Source organism: Camelus bactrianus, chromosome 27 (genome assembly GCF_048773025.1).
Source record: "Camelus bactrianus isolate YW-2024 breed Bactrian camel chromosome 27, ASM4877302v1, whole genome shotgun sequence".
Taxonomy (NCBI): domain Eukaryota; kingdom Metazoa; phylum Chordata; class Mammalia; order Artiodactyla; family Camelidae; genus Camelus; species Camelus bactrianus.
In genome coordinates, this window is record NC_133565.1 from 14,008,510 (window position 1) to 14,026,139 (window position 17,630).

At 44.0% G+C, this 17,630-nt stretch overlaps 1 protein-coding gene across 2 annotated transcripts in view; it reads left to right on the plus strand.

Annotated features, from left to right (window-relative positions):
* MTMR10 (myotubularin related protein 10) overlaps positions 1-17,630 on the plus strand; it is a 45,169-nt gene that overhangs the window by 16,505 nt on the left and 11,034 nt on the right. Inside the window, exons 6-12 of one of the 2 annotated variants that reach the window (XM_074354126.1) lie at positions 4,398-4,488; positions 10,540-10,723; positions 12,632-12,719; positions 12,802-12,890; positions 15,154-15,284; positions 16,444-16,513; positions 17,140-17,210. In XM_074354126.1, the coding sequence (XP_074210227.1) occupies positions 4,398-4,488; positions 10,540-10,723; positions 12,632-12,719; positions 12,802-12,890; positions 15,154-15,284; positions 16,444-16,513; positions 17,140-17,210 (724 nt within the window). Of the gene's footprint in view, positions 1-4,397; positions 4,489-6,539; positions 10,289-10,539; positions 10,724-12,631; positions 12,720-12,801; positions 12,891-15,153; positions 15,285-16,443; positions 16,514-17,139; positions 17,211-17,630 lie in introns of those variants that run through there. The other variant, XM_074354127.1, reaches the window with a different exon arrangement.

Here is a 17,630-nt window from a genome sequence, read left to right on the forward strand (position 1 = left end):
CTCTTTTATTTTGAGTGAAAGTTTTCATCTAAAGTTAGGTAACAGTTGGAAAGTTACAGCTTGACTTTACCTCCCAGAAATTTTGAATACAACGTTTTCTCTGGAAATGCTTTGATTTTTATAAATAGATTTAAAATGACCAGGTCCATGTTCCGAGTTCTCTGGTGGGTAAACCATTGATTATTTTTGGAAATACTGAATGCAGTTATATTCCTGTTTGAATTGTGAAATCTTGACGTGCTAAATTGGTTCACATTTTGTTAAATACTGCTGCAAAGCCTTCTGGTAGTCTACCTGGTATCTCCTAAATAGTATTATGACGGAATCAGATGACTCTGCTGCTGGATTCCTTAGCATTCATCCTAATTATCCTTGGGCTGTCATGAGTAAAGAAGGATATTTGGGGAAAGTCTGCTTAAAGATAAAAGGAATTTGGATATCTAGAGTTGGACATCTAGCCTCAAAGCAACTTTGAGCCACCATTTCCTTTTGAAGAACTTTTGCTTGAAACTGAGGGGCAAAAAATTGTTTGTGATTTATCACTTATAAAAAGATACATGTATATATGAATGTTATATATATATAAAGATGGTAAGTAAAATACATGCCATTTGTCTCCACTTTATTCTCAAATTATTTGGTTGTGAACCACTTGCTCAGGCGTACTTTCTAAAAGTGAAAATTCAACTCATCTATTTAAAGAACAAGCTGGCCTTTTCTGAATTGTCATTTTTGCCTTGAATCCGCGACTTATTCCATGGTGGCTTTCAGACCACAGAAATATAGGAAACCAGTTCTGTTTGCCCGAGTGCTCGAACTGAACGTGGTTTGAGCTTCTCCAGTGCTGCCCCCCAGCTGGTCTGCGAGGAGGAACCACCAGCTGTGGGTACTTGTGGCTTCTGTCCAGACAAGAGTGTCAGCCATGGTCCAAAAATCGCTTCAAAAGTAGATTACTTTTTTTTCCTCCAATAAAGTATTTACCATAATTTAATGTCTTTGATACCAAGAGTTTCTTCATTTCCTGTGACAGCCAGGGTAAATGAAGTATTTCAGGGGCAGTTTTTAAAGATGTAGAGTTCTTCTGAAATATTTCAGTGCTTAGGGAATACATTACAAAATTAGAATAATTTTACATAAAAATAAGACCTACTTTTTTAAGTCTCTTAAACGGTTAGTGATGGAACCTAGGATTGTGGGCATAGGCTTTTCAAATAGTGTGTATGAAAAAGCTCAAGGAAGAGAACTCCTGGCTTTCTTTTTGTTCTCGAAGTGTCCTACAGTGACAGCATGAATGTAACCCAGATGACACAAGTTGTGCGTGCCTTTGTCTGGGTCCCCAAAGATACCCCTTGCTCAGGGTACGTGATAAGTCATACGAGCTTGTAGTTACACTGCTGAACAACAGCTTTAGTTCAGGCTGTGTCCTCTTCCCCCCAAACCAACCACCGTGCAAGTGATTAAAGTGAGTTTGTTTCACAATATTTTTAGTCTTCTTTAAATTTGGATGTTCTTAGATAAACTCATTTATTTCCTAACCTTTATAAATGTGATGTTGTGCTATTTTTAAAGGCTTTTTAGAAACGGGCAATGTTGGCTTTTGCCCAACAGATAGACTTTGTTTGTTTTTGCTTTGTGGCCATAAAAAACATACTCCATCATCAATGATCTGTGGATTGCTTTTGTGTAAGCAAGGCCCATGACTGCTTTCTAAATGTCATAGAGAAAGTGGTATCTAGTATTATCGGCTTGGAGCATTTTCCTGAGTATATTAGGAACTAATTTTGCTAACTAGTATTTTTAGTGCAGCTGCTGTTAGGCACAAAGCATCTGCAGAAAGCTACCGAAGAGATGGCAGAAATGCAGAGGTCTTCGGGACTTTACTCAGGTCTGTGCAGAGAGGTCTTTCCTGGTCTCCTTCTCCAAGTTATTAACCGACTCTCTTCTTCCCTCACCGTAACACTTCATATCCTCTTTCTTGCTGGATGTGTGTTTTCTCCTGTAGCACTTAAATTCTCTAATTTACTATAGTTTTTCTTGTTTATCTTGTTTATAGTGTCTGTCTTCCTCGGTAGAATGTAAGCTTAATGAGAACAGGGATGTATGTCCATTTTGTTCACCCCTGCAGCCCCAGGGCTTAGGACACGGTGGAGGCTTAGTAAGTATCTGTTGAGTAAATGAGACATGTGGTGTCTACCCTTGGGGAATTGAAGTTAATGGTGGAAGAAAAACAGAGAACCCCTGTGTCCTCCTTTTTGTCCACAGTCACAACTATTGTGTGAACACCTGTAAAGTACAGCTGTGAAAGCACAGATAACTAAAGGGAGACTTTACATTGGAGCTGCTGTCATTCAGAGAGAACAGAAAGATTTCTGCAGTCAGTACCATGAAGCTGGCTCCTCAGTCTAGGAAGGCTTGTGAAGAGATGAGCATTGAACAGAGATGACAGTTTCAGAGAGAACGTGGTTGGCTGGGCAGTGGAGAAGGGTTTCTTTTCCCAAGCAGAGTGTGGCCGAGGTGGCCAGGACTAAGTCAGACAGAAGGTGCGCCAACATGTGTTCTCTGACTAGAGATTCCTGAGGGATTGTGGGAAGGAAAAGGATGGTCTGGTAGAGGAGATCCGGTCTGGGGAAGAGTCAGGAATAAGATTTCATTTGTTATGCAAGTATCTGGGCACCATAGCAGATTACCCGGAGAACAAAGTTGTTGGTCAAAATGTCATCTCCAGAGGAGAATTCTTAAGCATGGATTTCTTTTCTTTTCTTCCTTTTTTTTTTTTTTTTAGAATGTAGGGAAGCCCACCGAGATGTCATCAAGCGAGTGTGGCTTAAGGACGTGGCTGTGTAATGCAGAAAAATGGGTCGAAAGTGAAAGAAGATCTTGAGAAAAGGGCAACAGAGCTTATAAACTAAATGTGAGGCCCAGAGGAGTAGGACGCGATGAGGACTCTTTTCAGGTGTAGATTTCAGTGGTGGAAGAAGTGCTTTAGAGAAGACTGTTGAACAGACGGGCCAGGAAGGGAGATCACTGTCTCCTAAGTTTCCTGAGTGGGGCTCTCATAGAACGCTTTCCTGTAGACATTAAGATGAGCAAGATGTTACGTGACTTTCAAGGAGCTTTTGTTGTTGTCTTTAGTCAAAACTAAAACTAATGATAACTCTGTTCTCTTAGTTGTATGCTTTAATTTGGTAACACAGGGAACATTTATTCTATAGAAGACTTTTAAATTTTATTTTAAACAACCAGCTGACATCTATGTACCGGTTAATAGAATTGGCATCAACCCCCCACCCCTGCCCAGACACCACTAAATTGACTTGAACTAACAACTAAACTTTTCTTGCTTGCTCACTGTCAAAAATGTATCATTCTGGCTTAATGCTTTTTATTCTAAATATTTAATCTTTTAAAGTAAGATCGTCTGTTAGCCTCTCCTTGCATGTGTCTTCAATTTCTTCTTTCTTCTTTGCTCATTGAAGAGAATTTTCTCCCATAGTCTAGTCCAGGGCTTTGTAAGCTTAGACACAACCCTTCCTTCTGTCCAACAGCAGTTGGGAGCAATAGCAACCACATTTCCATGTGTGGAGCTCCTCCAGAGACTAGCCAGGCCCACACTGGGACTGTTCATCCCCATCGCAGCCCTAGGCAGTACCTTCCACCTCTGTTTCACAGCTGCGCAAACCGGGCTCCAGGAGGTGAACTGACTGCCCAAGGCGTGTGACAAGCGGCTCGTAGAGCTCAGATTCAGGCCCTGATCTGCTTGATTCCAAAGGCCTTATCTCAAACCATTTTACTTAAACACAGTTTTTTTGTTGTTGTTTTTGGGGTTTTTTTGTTTGTTTTGATGTACTACTTTGAGCCACCCATGTACTTTTGGGGTTCTTTCTAATTTTTATCTTTTGTAAAAGATAAAATAAAATAAAATTGCAGCTTTTATGTTAAGTTTAGATTTTTAATCCATGGGGTATGAACATTAAAATTTCATACCTTACCTTAAGGCCTCCAAATCGCTAGTATTAAATCATTGCAGTCCACCAAAAATGAAACTTTTCTTTCTTTTTTTAGGAATGGATATGTCACTGCCCTTTTGGAGAATGCTTCGTTAGTTTCCAAGTTTTGCTTATCTGAATAAAATTACTTTCCTGTTAAAATTCAACTCAGCAAACACTTACTGAATACTTAACCATGTACTCACTAAAGATTAAACAGTGTCTTGGGGCACGACATTTAATGAGATACCTGGCCTTCAGAAGCTCTGTCCTGTTCTAGGTCACCAGGAAAACAAGTAAAATATCTGTAATCACTGCCCCAGAGTGATGCTCCCAGTGCTCAAGGCCTTGTTGTACATTTCATTTAACTAAGTGTGTTAAAATCAATTCTAAATGTAGAATTTTTCCTAGGTATGCCTTGCAATAGCTCATTATTCCCAGCCAACAGACCTCCAGCTACTCTTTGCATTTGAATATGTTGGGAAAAAATACCACAATTCAGGTAAATATGAAAATATTAAATATTGTGACTAACTTTACATTGTATACATTTTATTCTTATGTTTTATCAGAAGCCTCCAAGTACATGAGCTTTAATGATTGTAGAATTATTAGCTTCATAACTGTTAAGAGAAGTAAGCTCTTTATTACTAAAGGAGACAGTATTTGTCAGATTATCTCTTAAAAAGTGGACTGTAAACATAAGCTTGTGAGAGTCATTTCAGATATTTCACCTGCAGTCACCGGCTCATATTTTAAGATGAAGGAAGATATGTCTCCCTCACCCCCTCCCTCTAATTGGTAGCTTAAGTTAAAGTAATCTTTTAAGAAAAGTGGCAGAAAATTCAAAGGTAGTTGAAATGCATAATCTTTTTTGGCAAGGTGGGATTTTATGCAAAAGCTGAAGTAGTTAAACTTTAGCGCACTTCGTTAAGATTGTCAAAATGATGACTTTATATTTCTGAGTAAGAATCATGAAAGGAAGCTGAGCATTTGCCCAAAGGACAGGTAGACTTTAAACAGTTTTTATAAAAGTAAAATAGTTCTGTGCACATATCTATGTCAGCGATGGTATCACCAAGGAAAATTCCCAGCGATCATGTACTTCTCTGCTTTCTTTTTGTATACAAATGTCATTTTGATCAACTATTTTTTTTAACAAGTCTCTTAAAAGGATAGAGGAAAAACAATGAGATCATGTCTCGTATTACCCCCTTGCAGGTTAGTGACCGCACGCTGACTGGCCTGCTGAGTCACGTGCTGTCCCGCTCTTTAAGGAAGAAAGATGTATCAGTCACATGTTGAGAATGAAATGTCCATTCACTCCAGCATGAACTGATTGTGGATCTTATAAATTACTAATTTTATTGATCTTTTACATTTTGTTACCTCAAAACATGGGTAGTAATTTAAATAATCTGTATAATAGAAGTTTATCCCAGTATCACTATATTGTAAATACGTTAAAATGTAGGAACAGTACGTAGTATCTGTAGATGCATTTGGTATAAGTACATCTTCACTCCTTTAACAGGTACTTGTGAACACCATAGAGATGATATGTGAAAGTCATAGTTTTTATCTTACGGTGCTATATTTATAGAAATTGGATAACAAAATACTTGTAATTTAATTTTTCTTATCAAAATGTAACTAAGTTATGACTTAGGTTTGAACAATACAACTAATATTTTAAGTTTATATCTTTATATGAAGAAAACTCACTTACTGTCTAAAAATAAAGTCTTGTAGATCCTGTACTAGGAGTTAAGTGAATAATCCTTTGGCTCATCACCAAGCTACCAGCCGCGATCGTCAGGGTTCTCTTCATTAAGGTTCTCACCCAGAGTTGCAATAAAGTAACTGGTACGAGAGTTGTAAGAGAGAGTCTTTGATTCCCACTTAAATTTATTCCTGAAACAGACCAATTCTTGATACCTTTTTTCTGGTAGAAATCGATGCAGTCTGGTGCACAGATGCACACGTTCTGCACAATGTGCTGACTTGAGCTCAGCAGATCCAGTAACCTCCCGTGTGCGTTTGGTGACCTGATGCCTGCTTCAGTTACTTCTCATGGTTTTCTTCATCCATTCCTCGTGGGCATCTCTGGGTTGATAATACTTTACATAGTTTATTCAATCCATAGCTCTTCTACTACTGGGTTTTCTTACTCACGTCAGTCACTTCTTGTATCTTCTCATACAGTGTTTGCAGGTAAAATAACAATTGATAATGAATACTTAAAATATTCAGGAACACTTTATGTTACATCCTTCAGACTCCTCCTTGAGAGGTACTTCATAACCATAACACTTGGCCAAAGTTTTGTTAAGATTCCTCATAGGGTAACATCCTTTAATATCCTTCCATGCTGTTCCAGAAGCATAAACTGCATCTTTAAGATCAAAGGAAGCCTGAAATTTCCACACACTGCAGTCAGAATTCATTAATTTGTGAGTGAAAGATGCCCAATAATCCACCCTTGAACTTCTGGATGACACCTTGATTCATTGGCTGGATTAAAGAAGTCCTTTTTGCAGGCAGGTAGGTGACAAAGCTGTTTCCACAAATAAGATCTGAAGTTAGAGGATGTCCCCGGCACTTTCCTAAGAAAAAAGTCTTTTAGGTGGCCTTAGGCCTTCTGAGATTTTCTTTTCTAGTCGGCATCACTAGAGTAAAAAGCCATCTGTGAACTGCTCTCCAGTTCTCCGGGCCCTTCCGTGGGGATCCTACAGTCTGGGGAGACACACAGCGCCCGCAGGCTTTGGGGCACTTGTGCGCACAGCACCATGGGGGCACTGGTGCACACCAGAATTATGATTCTGTGTTTTCTCTTTTAACTTGAAAGAAACCACAAGGATGTAGTTTTCCCCAGCTGGCTTATTATTGGATAAATAATGTCCAGAAACTACGGATCCAGCTCTGTTATAAAGTTGGTGAGATGTCAGATTATGCTTCTCCAGTGGCCTGTGGCCTCGGTGCCAGCAGCTCTCCTTCATGATACACACCATGCTTTCGGGTGCTGTGACGTCGTCTCAGGTCATAATGCGGACTCTCAGTAGAAAATCCACATTTTCAGCCGAGTTCTTTCATTTTGTAATTTTATCCTTCTTTTTTAAACATAGGTCTCGGTATTGGATTTTCCTTTAGATGCTTATTTGAAAACCACTAACAGAGAACAAAATCCATTTGACACTGTAGAAATTTTTTTAAGTTTGTTACTTGTCAGTTCTTTTAATACTCTTCAGTGTAGCTGTAAATGGTTGTGATCGGTCCTCGTATCTTGAGCAGCAGCGCGGCAGCCTTGTGCATCAGAATCCCTGGAGGAGCTTTGAGCAGGGCGCATCCTCGCTCCACCCCAGCCCTGCAAAGCCCCAGTCTCCCTGTCGGAGCCACCTTGTTGACTCGGCTCTCTTGAACCCCTTATTGATCACAGTCTGTCTTTCCCCTTTTTCTCCTTTTACGACTTCCAATTTATGCAGTATCATCAAAGCGGTAAGCTTTCTTTTGGAATGTTGACCTCTTGTTTTGTGTTTACTGTTGCGTGAGGCCATTGTAAATGTGGAGGGGCTAATTCAGTGGAAACCCTCTAAGATAATTTCAGCACGGGCTGGGAGTGGCCCTCTGACCTGTATCGCAGAAAGGAGCGAGGATCAGGAGCGCTCAGTTTCATTTCAGTTGCTGAGGAGAGATGTCCTAAAACCTCGTCGGGTGACTGTCGGGATCAGCTCTCCCTAAAATGAAGGGCTTGGCCAGTCTGTTGCTGCAACCCCGATTAGTAATCCACTTACAGGCATTAGGCCTTTGGGACTCTGCAGAGCATGAAAATGTCCAGCCTCTCTAATGCCATAATAAGCCCTCACCAAAGAAGATGTAAAGGGCGCAGTCCTGGTTGCTGAGAAACAGACAGGCTCCGAACAAGCAAAATGCATGAAATGGCAAACAATGCAAGACCCTGTGGAGACTCTCACTTGATGTTCAGAAAAATGTATCTATCCTTGGTCACATCCTGAGACTCTATAACTTTTGCCAGTCTCATAAACAGTGAGTGTGTTCTCGGCCTCGCTTACTGAAGTGTGTGCCTTCAGGGCACTGAAGAACCCAGCTCTGGACCCCTGGCTAGGGGCACTTTAAAAAGTTTGAGTGTGTTCCTTACACTTTCGGGTGGTGGGCATCTCGTGTGGGAGGACCTCTGTTGAGTGTGGAATAGTAATGGCAGACATCCCTTCTGTTCCTGGTTTTATAAGGATGACGTTTGCTGTGTGTTTCTGACAAATATCCTTGATCAAGTTAAGGAAATTCCCTTTTATTCCTAATTTGCTAAAATTTGTGATTTTTAAAATCATGAGCACATGTTGAACTCTGTCAAATATTTTTCTGCACTTGGGAGAGTTTTTCCCCTTTAATTTGGTCATTTGATGAATTATTTATATTTTCTAATATTGAACCAGCTATCTGTGCTTTTTCTGCTGCTCTGGAACACTGTGTATAAAGTCAGAACTGCCTGAAAATTCCATGGAGGTTCTGCCTTCTGGAGAGATCACAGCTCCCATGTTCCCAGCACATCTGTGGTGGTTGTCACTCTAGAGAAGGTGCTGAGAAGGAGTGGCACTCCAGGATATGTGCTGAGAATTAGCATTTTAGTTTTTAACAAGCTCTGTTAAAATCAGAATCACTGAGTAATTCTGATGCCACTTAAAGGATAAAATTCAGGATTCCTAGTGTGGCACGTTAAGACCCTGCAGAATCTGGAATGGCAGTGTCCAGTGGTGGAGATGTCCTGTCATCTGCGTTCTCCAGGAAAGAAGCCACAGGCCACGCGTGCCTGTTGAGCACTTGAAAGGTGGTTGGTGCGACTGAGGAACTGAATTTTTTATTTTTATTTAATTTTAATTTCAGTTTAAGTTTAAATAGTGCATGTGGCTAGTGGGTACTGTTTTGGGCAGCACAGAGTGAGAGTCTAGGCCCCATCTAATTTTCCAGGCTCTCTTCCACCATCTTGTGCATCCTTAACACTCTCGCTGTCTTTAGTTACTTGATGTTAAACAATTATACCACGTTCTTTATGTTCTGCTCTGTCCCGCATGCCTCTCTCCTCCTTACCGGTCACCTGGCGACATTTGGCTCATTCCTTCAGACTCTGCTCAGATGTGGTTGAGCCAAGAGTCTTTCCTGGCCCAGCCTGTCCACAGCCAGCCTGGGGCTTCCTGCATTCCGCTGGCTCCGCCCACCTACACCCAGCGCACCGTGACCCACACTGCACTCACCCTCTACTCTCTGTTAGTGCTTTCAGAATGAAGATAAAATTTCACTCATTTTTCCATTTTCAGGCCTTAGCACATGGTAGGTTCTCAGGAAGTACCTGTCTTGCACCAGGTTTAGTAAATAGTTTATAGGAAGGGGCCTGTTCATAGGATGAAGGAGGGGTTTCATGGCTACAGAGGGAGTGGGAGTTAGGGGAGAGTGGGTCATAATCGTCAGAGCCACTTAGGTTTCCTGGGTTCTGCTGGAAAGTGAGCATGATTGACCACTGGGGCCCGGGTCAGTATCATGAAAGCATGGTTTACAGGAAATGTCTTGGGGCAGCTGAGGCCGGTTTGAGTGCAACAGAATGTCGTGTCACTGGACCAGGGACAGTTATGCCATTTGTCACCCCAGGTGGCCAGGCTGACTGCTGGGACCCCTTCTTTCTCTCTGGTCACTCTGCAGGCCCTCCTGAGGCTGGAGGCAGGCTCCCAGGAGATCGAAGTGCTTCTCAAGTAGAGAAGGCTCCTCGCTAAGGAAATTCGGGCCTGGGCCCTCGGCCGAAATCTCCGGTGGGACTGGCACTCTGGTGGAGTGTAAGGAGTCCGTGTGAATTCATCAAAGACAGATCGAGTAGAGATAGGAGACCAAGAATTTTACAGTGAGTCAGACAGAAAAGGGTTGAGAAGTCAGTATTAGAAAGATGAAGGGTTTGCACGGCTTGAGAACAGAGGTGATTATTGACTGTATTCATCTTTCCAACCGAAGTGTGTGGAGAAAATTAGCAGTGACTTGGATTGACCCATAGTTTGGGGCAGGGGAATGAGAGAGGCTTGTGCATGGTTTCCGTAGAATGGTGGGGACAGCAGACAGTGGAGAGTTAAGGAGACAATAAATGGAAATACTGGTGGCAGGCATTGTCCATCATTTCAGGAGGTGGTCAAAGGAAGGAGGGAAATGCATCCTGTAGTGGCTGGAATGGTCCAGTATGATCACATGCAAGTCTTTTCATTGCCGTGTTTGCCTGCTGGTGATTGAAGGCATTGGAGACAGAGCTGGTAAAGGACAGAATATCAGAGGAGCTGGGAGGGAGCTGGGCGAGGACCAGACACGATGAGCTGTTCTGAGAGCGGCAGGGTCTCAGGACTGCTGGAAAGGGTGGGATGGTCTCGGAGAGACATGAGAGACAGGCACAGACAAGGTGCCGCATCAGAGTATGTCTGTGACGGGAGGCATGGAGAGAGGAGAGGGAATGGTGGACGAACGGTGACTGTTGAAACAAAATGAATAATATTGCTTTTTCTTATAGCCAACAAAGTTAATGGAATACCCTCGGGAGGTGGCGGCGGTGGCGGCCTCGGAGCTGGTGGTGGCAGCAGCCTAAAAACTCCACTGTTTGAAACGTACTCAGACTGGGACAGAGAAGTGAAGAGGACGGGTGCTTCCGGGTGGAGAGTTTGTTCTATTAATGAGGGTTATATGATATGCACTTGGTAAGCCCGACTTTCACTGTTACTTACTGGGAGTGACTGCTTGTGAAGAGTAATCAAACTCTGCTCTCAATAACTTTCAGGTTGTGGTTAGTGTCATACTTATTTTTAATATCGCTTTAATGAAGATTTTATTTTAAAGATAGGGACTTTTTTTTTAACATAATAACAATGACAGTATCTATTATAAGAAATTGACGGTAATTCCAGTAGTATTGTCAGTAAGCTAGTCTGTGTTTATTTGCATTTGTATCTCGTATACATGTCGTTTAGAGTTGGTTTGTTCAGATCAGGGTCACACTGAATTCGCTTGATCTGTCTGTTTTTAGTCTGTGACAGTCTCCCCCATCCCTTTGTTACCTGACATTTTTTGTTGATAGAACCAGGTCATTTGTTCTGTGGACTTTGTCACTTTCTAGATGTTGCTGGGGTTATCCCTGTGGTGTCCTTTAATGTGTTCCTCTGTCTACTGTATCTAAAACGTTAGCTCTAGAGGCTTAAATAATTACAGCTGACCCTTGAGCAACATGGATTTGAACACACGTTTTTTCTTAGTGGTAAATACTTCAGCATTGCTCCATCCCCACAAGTTGAATCTGTAGGTGTGGAACCGTGGGTCCGGAGGAACCACATACAGGGAGGGCCAGCTCTAAGTTGTGTGTGGATTTTCAGCCGTGCAGAGGGTCTGCACCCCTCACCCCCGGCATTGTGCAGGGTCAGCTGTAATTAGATTCAGGTTCCAGGTTGGGGCAGGAATGATCCCTGAGTGGCGTCGTGCACCTGCCGCTGCATCACACGGGGTCTGGAGGTCACTGCGATGCCAACTGACCCGTGGGCCCGCGGCAGTCAGCCTGGCCCCTCCGGGGCAGAGCTCCCCTTGTGTGTCGTGTGTTCAGCTGCCAGAAGCGTTTTCATCAGGAGTGAGGATCATCGCGCGGGTGCATTGTTTTGTTAAGGATTGCTGTTGGTCATATTCCAGTTCCGTCAGACTTTCCTCTCATCAGCTCTTCAGTACCCTGAGCTGCAGTTTGTATAAGGAAGGTGGTCCAGGTGTTTATTTTTTCCCTTTATTTATTTAACCAGTATTCAGAATGAATGGGTTTCCTAGAATCCTCCGAGAGTGCCCAGGAAATTGGTTTTTAAATTTTTGCCTGATAGTATTGTTTAGGACTCTCGGATTTGGGGGAATGTTTTGTCGTTAAAGTCCTCACTGTGTTTGAGGTAAGCAGTGGTGTGGACGGTGTGGAAGGAAGCACGAGGACTGCACGGTGCTGGGGAAGGGGCTTTGGAGCCTGCGGCTTGGGTCTTCTTTTGCCTCCCCCTGAACTTTACCTTTGTGGCCAGCCTGCTGGTGTGTTACGTGTTGAGAAGCACGTGACAGGGCCTGCCTGGGCCTCCCTCTGTCCAACTGCCTGGTCATGGGAGCAAAGAAAAGGGTGAGCCTGCCTGGAAGTAACTGCATCTAGTCAGTGTCCTAGAGTCAGCCTGCCTTTGGGGTCTGGGAAACGGAAGATGAGGTGGCTGAGAAGGGAGCTGAGCTTCTTGGTAGATGTCAAGTTTGATCCAGGTTTGGTTTTGCGTGCCTGGTGCTCCCTCACCCATAGCCTGTCAAGAGAACAAAGGTGCGTATGTTTTTCAGAAATTACATACATGGTTGAGTAATAGTCATTCTGGAAAATATTTCAAATGCTTCCTTTGGATTTTCCCCCTGCTATAAATAAAATTTTTGTGGTAATTGACCACATCACACGTGTTTTAGACTGAGATGTCTGGGGTCATCAGTGTCACCCACAGCACCCACCGGATGGCTCCTGAGTAGGGTGCGCATTAATTAAATACAAGGTCTACAGAGCACACTCTACCTGCCCAAAGCTCGGGCTCTGATGTTATGATTTGTTTTCTCCTCTCCAGCCTTCCAGAATACTTTGTAGTGCCAAGTTCCTTAGCAGACCAGGACCTGAAGATCTTTTCCCATTCTTTTGTTGGAAGAAGGATGCCAGTAAGTGACGTCTGTTGGGTTTCATGGATACAGATGTTCACTGCTTCTCCCCGGTTAAGTAAAGACCCCGCTTCTCTCCTAGTTCTGGTGCTGGAGCCACGCTAACGGCAGTGCCCTTGTGCGAATGGCCCTCATCAAAGACGTGCTGCAGCAGAGGAAGATCGACCAGAGGTAACCGGGGCCCCTGCAGCTGTCTAACGCAGTGCTGTGAGCTCTGCCAACTGAAAATAGTTGGAGAGTGCTGCTGTTTTATTAATTAGCACCACACATTCTAGCAAGAATTACCACTGTGGAAAGAACGTGAATATATTCAGATTAACATTTAAGTTACACTACATGTAATCTAATGCTTTGGCTTGTAAGGCACTTGAGGATCTTAACGTTGCTGACACAGGGCTGTAATGTTGCTTCTACTGAACTTTCAAAGTGCAGTGATTTCCAGTTGAGACATTTGAGGATCAGTCAGATTTTTCCTGTGGTTCAATGTGTCTGTGGTCTGCAGAGTCACAGGAACTAGAATGGTGGTTTTAGTTAGCTCTCACAGACAGGTTTGGCATCATCTGCAAAGTCACCTGTCACCTCCGTGACATTGAAGCATTAGCCTCTCTCAGGCTTCCTCATACTAGTGGGCACCACTGTTGGTCAGTCTCTCCTGAAAGGCCCCTGGGCCCCTGGCCCTGCTCCTCTCCGCTTTCCTGAAGCTCCTCTTCCTCACCGTGCTCCATGCACCCCGCCAGCTTGCCCTTCTATCTCCAGGTGTGACTTAGTGTCTGTCTCAGGCCACTTCCTCCTCCCATTCCACGTTCCCTTCCCAAAGGAGTTCACCAATAGCTGTGGCTTTTGTGGCTGTCATATTTATATTTCCAATCTGACATTTTCCACACGGAGGTCTCAGAGGCCCCTTAAGTTCATGTTTAAAACCAAACTCAAGTACATGGGTACCACACCTCCTTCCAGCCTGCACTCGGAAACCTGGGAATCATCCTTGGTGCCTTCTCCTTCGCTTTCCTCCCTGTGTCCAGTCCATCATCAAATTCTGTCCCTTCGTTTTTCAGAAATCTGACTCATCTCATCCCACCCAGCACCCCCTGTACCAGTGTGTCATAGGGGCCCCCATTTCTTCCTCATCCAGTACCACACCCTGTCCCTCCGGGCTACAGCCGCCCTGGGCTTTTGCTGGTCTTCAGTATCTCCTGACCTTTGGCTGTGTTGCCCCTTTTCCTGGCTGCCTTCTCACTGGTCCACAAGCACTCCTGCCCCCATCACTTGGTACTCATTCTCTGCATCTCCATTCAGACATCACTTCCCTAGGATGAGCATTCCCTCACGTCCCACATTACATAAGGCCTCAAGTTATGCATTCTCTAGCACTCTGTTTTTTCTTCTTTACACTTATTTCGGTTTTTAGTTGATGATGTGTGTTACAGTTTGAGTACTGCCTGTCTTTCTTACAAGTCTGTGAGGAGAGGGGACTGTCTGTCTTGCACACCGTGGTTCAGCTGTATTCAGCGCCCAGGAAGTACCTGAGTGTTGGTTATTTATTCAGTACTTGTGCAGTAGATGAGGAACAAAGGAAAAGATCTTAGAAAACAGTCCCAGAGAGCCTGAGAAGTCGTGTGTCACGGGCTGTGACTGGCACGGCCGGCTCGTCCGTCCCCCCGCAGTGCCGGAGCGGAGACGGCCGCGCTGGCGAGGTGAATGCCTGCCCAGTGACCCCAGGTGACCCCGCAGCTTCCCGCAGTTGGCACGTATTCTCGCAGGCTGAGAGTCTACCTTAACCACTTCCTATCTTGTCTTGTTCTCACTGACATGTCTGCCGATGAAGTGCCCAGTTAGGCGTGTGGCTGCTAAAGGGAAGGCGGCAGCCCTGGTAACTGTAAACTAAACAGCCTGTGGCAGGCAGTTTTCATTATTTAACTTACTAAGCTAAGAATTACTTGTATTTTCAGCTGTCTGCTCTTCATAATTAGGACAGATTCTGTCGTCCAACCTTGTGTCCACCCTTTTTCCCTCAGACATCTCTTAGCCCCACTGGCCTTCCCTAGGTTTGTCCAGCAGCCAAGCTGTGTTCTACCACAGGACCTTTGCACTAGTGGCCCCTCTGCCCAGAACACTTCCCCCAAATCTTTGCACAGCTCCTGATCATTGGGTTTCAGCTCCAGTGTCATCATCACAGAGGAGCTTTTTCTGAGCCCTTGACCTGAGCTAGCTAGCCGGCGTCCCTCCATGATATCACCCTTGGCGTTCACCACAGCCTGCTGTTTGCTCGTTACCCTACCACCAAGAATGCCAGCTCCGTGGAGGCAGAGACCTGGCCGGTCTCGTTCCTCTCTCCATCCCCAGCCCCTGGAGTAGTGCCTGGCTCATACTAGGTGTTTAGAAACTGTGTTGAATAAATGAGTGAATAGTGACTCTAAGATTTTGTCTTTATTAGGATTTGTAATGCAATAACTAAAAGTCATCCACAGAGAAGTGATGTTTACAAATCAGATTTGGATAAGACTCTGCCCAATATCCAAGAAATACAGGCGGCTTTTGTAAAACTCAAGCAGCTGTGTGTTAACGGTAACCTCCTTTTTGTTTTATACGTGTGTAAATAATGAACGAGGGATTATGTGAGGCATTGTGTGAGGCATGTCAGGAAAGGCGATATTACTTAGAAATTTAGAAATAGATGTACTTCAGTAGAGGCTCATTGAAATATTTGTACAGATTATTGTGTGAGAATGTCAGAAGTTCTTAGAAAGTGTAGGTTAGGCTGCTTTTAGTTTGGGAGGAAAGGATGAACCAGTTAGATCACTTTCAAATCACGAAAGGTATGGTAGGACACTTGCATGAAAGTGTCTGCTAGGTAGAACACCGTGCTACCTTCTAGACAAGCTAAGATTTTAATATATTCGGTTGTATTTTGAGACACATATGACATGAACTTCAAACAGAGCCTTGTTATAATCTGTGCAGCCTCCGAGCTCCAGCATGGCTGTTGGGTTGGGTGCCTCACAAGAAAGCCTCTTGGTGTGAAGCAGCCCCTCCCTGAGGTGCTCAGGAGAGAACCCGCCGTCACTGGGGGGCAGAGAGGCAGCCACCGCGGCAGGACTGGAGCAACCACAGGTGCTGGTCTGGGATAGGAGCTGATAGAAAACACAGTGACTATGATTTTCAGCCACCCAGGAAGTGGAGTGTGGCTGAAGCATGAGGCAAGAGGCACCCTGAGACAAGCCAGGACATGGCTGGGCGGGGCCGTGTGAGCCCTGCCAGGAAGGTGCCCTTTCCTGAGCGGTCAGCCACCGAGGCCACGCGCACCAGGCCCTGGGAGGCGGCGCCGGCAGCAGGAAGGGAGAGAGGCTGGGAGGGCAAGGCTGGTGGTGAGGAAGCTGAGTCCGGAGGGCCAGAGTCAGGGAAGGCTGGGTCAGTAGCTCTTAGGATGCAGAGGTGGTCGGACTCTCCGAGATCTCCCCGAAAGAGCCAGAGATGGGATGGAGGCCTAGAAGATGCTTTGTTTTGTTTTTTGTAGAATTGTAACGTGTCCTCTTAAATGTTTATATTGTTCAATGAAAATACATAACATTTTCTTAAAGCCAACGTTTAAATATTAAAAACTGTGATGTATCACCTAAGTCTGAATTTGATCATGAAAATTAAGCTTAAGAAGCCTAAAAATGTTGTATGTATATATATGTGTGTGTGAATATAATTATATATATAGTTATTGTATTAATTACAGAACCATTTGAAGAAACTGAGGAGAAATGGCTGTCTTCACTGGAAAATACACGGTGGTTAGAATATGTAAGGTTTGTACAAGTGCTTTCCTTTTTTAAAAAACTTTACTTTGAAATAATGGTAGATTCACAGGAGGTACAAAAATATCACAGAGAGCCACGTACTCCTCACCCAGCTTTCCCCAGGGGTCACATCTGACATAGCTAGACTCTAGTCATCAAACCCAGGAAGGGGACAGTAGTCCAGTCTCCACGCCGTATTCAGATGTCCCCAGGTTACACAGGCCCTCGTGTGTGTGTTTCTGTACAGTTTCCTCCCGTGTACAGATTCACGTCCCCACCACCACAGCGAGGTGGAGCACTGCTCCTTCCCGCGGCCCCTCTCACCCGCACCTGACATCTCTGTCCCCATCCCTGGACACCACTCATCTCTTCTCCATCTCTATAGTTTGGTGATTTCAAGAATGTCATGGAAATCAACACATTTCTTTTTATAAAAGGTTAATGAATTTCCCTGATATAAAAATCAAAATGTACTCGGTTGATGAATCGTATAAATACTGAAGAAGTTCAAGAAGGTTACAGAGGATACAAATGTGCATAGTGAAAGATTAGATTTGCTTGATTTCAAGTACTCCAAAAAATTTATTTGTGGTGGAAATTTGCTTTTTAACAGTATTTTTCCCTTCTCTTTCCAGGGCATTTCTTAAACATTCAGCAGAACTTGTGTACACCCTAGAAAGCAAACGACTCTCTGTAGTCCTGCAAGGTAATTCATTACTGAAAACACTGGTCCCCGTGCCAGCCAGCCTGACTGGTGGCCCACATGCCAGTGATTACGTGCATCGGGGCCACCTCTTATTTACTCCAGTGCCACCAAGTACACTCCAGATCCCACCTGTCATTAGAGTAAAACAGTAGCTCAGAGACCTCTGGTAGAGGAACAGAAAGGAGTCAGATTTTCTGTCCTGTATTAAGTCTTCCTTCCTGTATTATGGGAAGGGTGGGTCACAGCCCTTACTGGATTCATACAAAGTATTCATCTTGGCAGAGCCTCCTCTCAGATCTTGCTGTCTTTCTAATTCATACGAATTTTAGTTTAAATGCCTCTGACTCATGCTGGATTGTGACTCTAAAGACACAGTTAGTATCAGGAAATTGAACTGAGTCACCAGTAATGTGAGTTTTG